This window comes from Cajanus cajan, chromosome 9 (assembly GCF_000230855.2).
Source record: "Cajanus cajan strain Asha chromosome 9, NIPB_CcT2T_4, whole genome shotgun sequence".
In the NCBI taxonomy this organism is placed as follows: domain Eukaryota; kingdom Viridiplantae; phylum Streptophyta; class Magnoliopsida; order Fabales; family Fabaceae; genus Cajanus; species Cajanus cajan.
The window spans coordinates 29,386,635-29,394,158 of NC_138525.1; the positions used below are offsets into that span (position 1 = coordinate 29,386,635).

Sequence of the window (7,524 nt, forward strand, 5' to 3'; positions counted from 1 at the left end):
TCTCCTCCAACAATTGTATACCTAGCAGCTTATGCTCGGAGCTTTTTGGCAGCAGATGGGTCGGATGGTACTTTTCCATGCTCAAGGTGATCTGTTATATCGGTGATCCATGTTCGAGTGGGCTCCTCAATTGTCATGCATTCGGTAGCTACCACACTCGGAGTTGCTAGGTCTAGGTGAAGTGTGGTTCGTAACTGTCCCGGTTTTCAAGTACTGCTTGCTAATCGAGCTAACTGATCAGCCCTCTCGTTGTGTTCTCTCGGCGTATGCTTCACTTGGACTTCATCAAAAGTATTGCGCATCCTCTGAAACAAATGATAGTACTTCAATAAGTTTGAATCTTTCACCTGGAAGTTGTCGTTTACCTGTTCTGCTACAACTTTCGAGTCTGTCCAACATATTAATCGCCTGACTCTGATCTCTTGTGCAAGTCTTAAACCTGCCAACAATGCTTCATACTCGGCTTGATTGTTCGAAGCTTTAAACGCAAACCGTAGTGATTGTTCAAGATTCAGTCCTGTTGGTCCTTCAAGAATTATACCGGCTCCACTACCTTGACTGTTTGAGGAACCGTCCACATGCATTGTCCACAAATCACTAACAAAGTGACCCCTCGGCTGCAATTCATTAACAAAATATGCCAAGAATTGAGATTTGACTGGACCCCTTGCTTCAAAACTGATGTCAAATTCTGACAACTCAATAGACCAAGCCATCATCCGTCCTGCTAATTCTGGTTTGTGCAAAACTTTGGTAATCGGGCAATCAGTTCGGACTACGACACGATGACGAAAATACTGTCTTAGACGTCGAGCAGCGTGCACGAGTCCTAATGCCACCTTTTCCAGGAGTTGATACCTCGTCTCGGCTTCCTGTAACATACGACTGATGAAGTAAATGGGTTGTTGCCCCCCTACTTTTTGAATCAGAACGGCGCTGATTGCTTCATTTGAGACGCACAAATAAACTATCATATCCACTTGAGGATGAGGTTTTGAAAGGACGGGGGGAGAACCTAGACGTTCTTTCAACATCCGAAATGCTTCTTCACATTCAATAGACCATTCAAACTTTTTCACTTTCCTTAATAATCCAACAATAGGTTTTGCTATCTCCGCCAAACATGGGAGGAATTGTGACAAAGCTGTGAGCCGTCCTGCAAGCTTTTGAACTTCTTTGAGGTTCCGAGGGCTGACCATGTTGATGACTGCCATGCACTTATCGGGATTGGCTTCAATGCCTCTTGCCGATAGCATAAAGCCGAGGAACTTTCCCCCTGATACTCCAAACACACACTTTTATGGGTTAAGCCTCATGTCATATTTACGCAATTGTTGGAACACTTTCGAAAGATCAATTACATGCTGTTCAAGGTCTCTGGATTTGACGACCATATCGTCAACATACACCTCCATATTCCTACCGAGTTGGTGTCGAAAAACTTTATTCATCAATCTTTGATAAGTTGCACCTGCGTTTTTCAACCCGAAGGGCATTACTTGGTAGCAATAATTGGCCGAGTCAGTTATGAAGGCTGTTTTTTCTTCATCACGGGGATGCATGGGGATTTGATTATACCCCGAATAAGCATCGAGAAAGGTCAAGACTCCGTGACCGAAGGCACCGTCAACTAACCGATCTATGTTCGGGAGTGGATAAGCATCCTTAGGGCAGGCTTTATTGAGATTAGTGTAATCAGTACATATTCTCCATTTTCCGTTTGGCTTTTTCACCATTACCACATTTGCCAACCAAGTGGTGTAGTGAACTTCCCGAATGAACCCGGCTTCAAGCAACTTGGCTACCTCTGTTTCCACTGCTAGCTTCCGTTCCGTTCCCATTTTTCTTTTACGTTGGGCTACCGGTCTTGCTTCGGCACAAATTGATAATTTATGACACATGACCTTGGGGTCAATGCCTGGCATGTCAGAAGGTGTCCATGCAAAAAGATCCTTGTTTTTTATTATCACCTGGCTCAAGATGGAACGATCTGCTTCAGATATATCAGCACCAATATATGTAACCTGAGTTGGGTGTAATCCGATTTGCAACTGCCTTTTTGATTCAACTGGTTCTACACGCTCCTCGTCTTTCATTCTCGGGTCAAGATCCCAAATTGACTCCTCAACCCCTACCGAAGGGTTAACCGCATGAATCCTCTTGGATTTCGAATTCCTCTCTTGGATCGGCGCAACTCGTAAAATGGCATAGTAGCACTCTCGGGCAGCCTTCTGATCGGCGTGTATTGTGACGATCTTCCCCTTGTCAAACGGAAACTTCATCGCTAGGTGCGGTGTTGAGACAATTGCCCCCAACATGTTCAAGGATGGCTGACCGAGGAGAATGTTATAGGAGGTGTTAGCATTAACCACGATATATTTTATCTGAATTTCCCTGCTTTCCTGTTGGTCAAAACAAAAGCGAGTGAAAAGTTTAATATACCCTTTGGTGCTTACCCTCTCACCTGCGAAACCGACCAATGGATCATCATAAGGGATTAACTCTTTTTCCGAAATGCCCAGCTGCTTGAAGGTATTCCAATATAGGATATCCGCCGAACTGCCCTGGTCAATCAGTGTTTTCTTAACGATGCAATTGTGAATTTCTACACTGATGACCATTGGATCGTCTTGCACCGGATCAATGCCTTGGAAATCAGCATCAGTGAAAGTTATTGTTGGCAGTCGTCGGGAGGGTTGTCTATCAATGGCATTGATCGATCGGACGGCTCGTAGATGTCTTTTTTGGGCTGAAGAAGTTGTGCCCCCACCTGCAAATCCGCCTGCGATTGTATTAATAACCCTCCTATGCGAAGGTGCCGAATCATCTTTCCTTTCACGTGACCTGCTTTGTTCGCGTCGAGGTCTATCAGAACTATCCTGACCGCACCAATCCTGATATCGAGGTTGATATGAACGAGATTGGGACGAGCCTGGACGATCCACAAAATTATGTAATTTGCCCTGTTTAATTAAATTTTCAATTTTGTCCTTGAGGGCCGCACACTCGTCAGTAGAATGTCCACGATTGCGATGATACCGACAAGACTTGCTAGTATCCGCCCGTGGTGGAGTGGACGCTCTTTTCGGGACTACTAGCACTTCTGAAGCCAAAGCTTGCTCAAGCACCGCGGCACGACTTGTATTGAGTGGAGTATAGTGAGTGTACTTCGGACCCCGAGTAGGCCGATCCCGAAGAGATATGTCTTTGCCTCGCCCCCTGTATGGCTGTTCTGCCTGCTTCTCTGGCTTGTTCGATGGTTCAGCTCGGGCCTGATTACGATATTCAGCCAATTCTTCCATTTGCATGTACTTATCGGCCCGCCTCCGTAAATCATTCATGTCCGAAGGAGGTTTTTTGCATATGCTATTAACAAACGGCCCGGGCTTTAAGGCTGTCGTGAGATGATGTAGTGCAACAGCAGGATTAAGATCCCGAATCTCCAAGGCAGCCTTGTTGAACCGATCCATAAATGTCCTAAGAGATTCCTTTTTGTCTTGCCGAAGGCCAACCAAGGATAGCGACGTCAAACTATGAGGACGACTCGTTTGCAAACTGAATGGTGAATTGGGATGACAATGTGTTGAACGAGTCGATTGAGTTAGGAGGGAGCCGAGTAAACCAACTTAGGGCTCTGCCTTTGAGAGATGTCAGAAAAATCCGGCATAAAGCAGCATCATCAGTTGTACTCAATGTTACATGTGTCAAGAAAACATCCAAATGCTCATCAGGATCTGTTAAACCATCATATTTGTCTATGGGCAAAGATTTCCAGTTATCCATTAACGAGAGTTGCGTAATTGAAGGAGTAAAGGGATGTCTATACGATCCCACAGTGGCCAAGTCTGCAGGATGACCCACAGTTTGTTGGGCCGAAATGATTTTTGGAGGGGCTGCTGCCGAGGCATGAGGGGCCGATGTATGAACCTCATGAGATTGATAAGATCCCTAGGTTTGTGTGTTGGTGACCTGAGTGGGTTTCCATGACAGATCTTGATTTTTTAGCGCAGCATTTTCAGCTCTTAAAGCTGACAACTTTTGCGCGTTTTTCTCCCGCTGCTGCTTCATAATTTCCATTTCCTGTTTCAATAGCCGAGCGGTTTCAGAAAGATCCGTTTCGTCCACTACTTCAACATGTTCTTCGTTTTGGTGATCTTGCGTGTTAGTTCTCCTTGTTATCGGCATTGCTCTGCTTAGTTAACTTCGTACTATCTTCATTCGGCCCCACGGTGGGCCCCAAAATGTACCTGTCAAAAGGATACACCAGTGATCTTCTCGTAGTCTGAGGGCCGAACGAGTGCTCCGATCCAATGTGAGTAAAGGGGTTGGGGTTGGTACCTGCAAAAGGCACTCCAATGCTCAAGTTAGGACAAGCACGAATATCTAGGATAATTAATGAACAGTGACGTTACCTCTTTACTTGAGCTATTTATACTGACATTTATGGGCCCTGACCCCTTTGGGCCCTATGACAGGATTACCATATTAGGTAATACGCCTCTAATCGGCTTATCAATGTGATTAACTCTTAACTCTTGATTAAGGATGTGATTAACTCTTAACTCTTGATTAAGGATAATTCTTGTCCCTTGATTAATAATACTTCATATTCCATAGGTATCCAATGGCCGATCAGCCGTCGGTCACCTGGTTCGGCCTTTCAGGTGCCGATTGGGTGTCGGCCACCTGGTTCGGTCTTTCAGGTGCCGATCAGGTATCGACCATATGGTGGCCGAAATGCCTTGCCAGTACACTTGCCCCCCAGCCTTGGGGAAGGTGTACCTTCTTCAAGGGTATAGCGGTTAAGGTATAGGAGAAGTTGAAAGGTTAGGGTCATCCCTGCCGTTGGATCTTGTAGATTTATTGGTTTAGGGTTTTAAATATTTGAATTTTTTCCCGCCTTTCTCCATGGCTATATATAGCATTGTGTGGTAGGATGTTATTCTTATTAAATTATTTTGGAAACCTTAGCATTATTTCTTTATAATATCCGCTGATTAAGTCATTTGTATAAGTCATGGATGTGGTGCTCTCTATCTAAACACATTTGGTATTTTAATTATGAAAGATTGTGTTATTCAAATTTTATTATTTATGTGTTATGGTATGTGGGGTAGAGGGTGTCACATTTAGTGGTATCAGAGCCAGGTTGATTCAAACCAGATATGTGTGTTATATGCTTATCATGATTTTGTTGTGTACTCTGAAATGTTTTGCTTTGTGACGATTGTGGTTGCTTTGTATTGTTAATGTTGGCTTAATTGTGTGTTTCTTTTCTTAGAACATGGCTGGTAGGAATGATCGTGCAATTGTTGATGCTCTCCAAGCATTAGCACAAGCTATGCATAATAACAATAGGGTTGGAGTCGCTCCTAACTGGTTGAAGAAATTTTAGCGAAATCATCCACCTACCTTCAAAGGAGGATATGACCCAGATGCTGCAATGAATTGGCTAATGGAGATCGAGAAGATCTTCAATGCCATGGAGTGCCCCCTTGCTCAGAAGGTGAGGTTGGCTATCTTCATGTTGACTACTGATGCCTATTTTTGGTGGGAAGGAGCACTTCAAAGGATGATTGATGGAGGAGTGAACTTGAATTGGGACAACTTCAAGAGGGTCTTCCTTGAAAAGTATTTCCCGGATGATGTGAGGAGTTAGAAGGAAGTGGAATTCCTTGAGCTGAAGTAAGGGAATGATACACTGGCAGAGTATGCTGCCAAATTTGATGCTTTGGTTTACTATTGTACTCACTACCATGGTAAGGGTGGTGAAAGAGCTAAGTGCATAAAGTTCGTGAATGGCCTTCGTCTTAAGGTGAAGACAACAATTAATTATCAAGAGATTTATCATTACTCGACGTTTGTCAACAAGTGTAGAATTTACAACTGTGACAACCGTGCACGTGATGCTTTCTACAAGTGAGCTGGAGGTCCTATGCGTGCTACAAGTTCTGGTGCTCTGGCTAGGAGTAAGCTTTACTCTGCTCCTGCTAAGTTTCAAGGAAATCATGCTAGAAGTAGATCTGTTGCTGGAAACTCTTTCGTGAGTGGTGTTGCTAGTGTAGAAGGCTCTGTTTCTACACCTACTAGTCAATGCAAGAAATGTGGACAACATGGGCATAAACACTATAACTGTCCTGACAAGGAGATAACATGCTTCAACTACAATGGCAAGGGTCATATTAGTACTCAGTGCCCACAACCGCCAAGGCAACGCATGATGGGAACAAGAGCTAGTTCTCAACATAGGTGTCCAAAGACTACTGGAAGAGTATTTTCTCTTAGTGGTGCCGAAGCTGCTCAGACTGATAATCTAATACAAGGTATTTGTTTCATAGAGAATCCTTTGGTTGTATTGTTCAATTCTGGTGCAACTCATTCTTTCATTTCTTTTTCTTGTGTCCAAAAATTGAAATTTCTAGTGTCTTGTTTGAGCTATGATCTAGTTGTAGAAACCCCCACAGATGGTCCTAAAACTACTTCTAGTATTTGTCTTAAATGTCTAATTGTTATTTCTGAAAGGCAGTTTCTGGTTGACCTTATGATGGAAGAACTTTGGAGGGGGCCGGATTGATGTAGCTTCCTTCAAGTCTCTCCCTAGATCTTTGGCTCCTAGAATCCTTCCAATGCTTGTGTAAGGCTCCAATGGAGGGAGGAACCTCACGGCCACCTTAAGATGGTGGAGAAGCCTCTCAAGAATGCGCCACTCTTGGTGAAGGGATAAGCATTCTTCAACCCGCCACACTTGTCTTTGGAAAAAGTGATAAGAGATTGGTTTTGCACAAAGAGGTTTAGGACCTTTGGGAGGAGAGAAATCTGATCTCTAATCTGAATACTTAATTCTCATTAATGCCAAAAGTGTCATACAAGTGAAAATTTGAGGCTATATAGGCGTGGCCACCTAGGGGTTAAGCTAGACTAGATCATGGTTCACTAGGAACCATGGTTGGGTCCGTCCAACTTAGGGAGCAAGAAAAGGCTAGACCATGGTTCACTAAGAACCATGGTTGAGCCTTCCTAAACCGCCCTTGTGTAGGAGAGAAAAGAGGTCCAAGCATTTGGCCAAGTGTGCACCAATGTGAACACAAGGTGTGAACACAAAGGTGTGGACGGTTTTGATTGGTTTCATTTAACTCCACCCGGTTTGAAAATGGTTCATTTGGTTTAGTTAGGTTCATTCAATGTGAATGGAACCTAGCTAAAGCAAATCTATGAAAAATTAGGAGTTAAATGAGTCCAATATGTAAAACCTTTATCCTAAGACCACATTTGGCTAAAATGCTAGGAGCACACTTTAGTCTACTAATGCCACTCCTATGCCTACTTCTAAAAAGAAAAAGGTGCCTCCAAAATACAAAGGCAAAACAATCCTATACAAAGTCTACTATATACAATATATACAATGGGACTACTCAAGATACTACTAAGGAGAAAAGTACACAATGCTCATGGTGAGCAAGGGTCTAAGAAGCACCTCCTCCTTAGATGTCTCTTCTAGCTTCCTTACCATGGACCTTGTCAAAG

General features: G+C 43.6%; 1 protein-coding gene across 1 annotated transcript; it reads right to left on the reverse strand.

The window, feature by feature from the left end:
• Positions 1–206: 206 nt before the first annotated feature.
• Positions 207–1,214, reverse strand: LOC109808591 (uncharacterized). Its single transcript, XM_020371643.2, has one exon. The coding sequence runs from the start codon at positions 1,212–1,214 to the stop codon at positions 207–209; it is 1,008 nt and encodes a 335-aa protein (XP_020227232.2).
• Between the last annotated feature and the right edge of the window lie 6,310 nt (positions 1,215–7,524).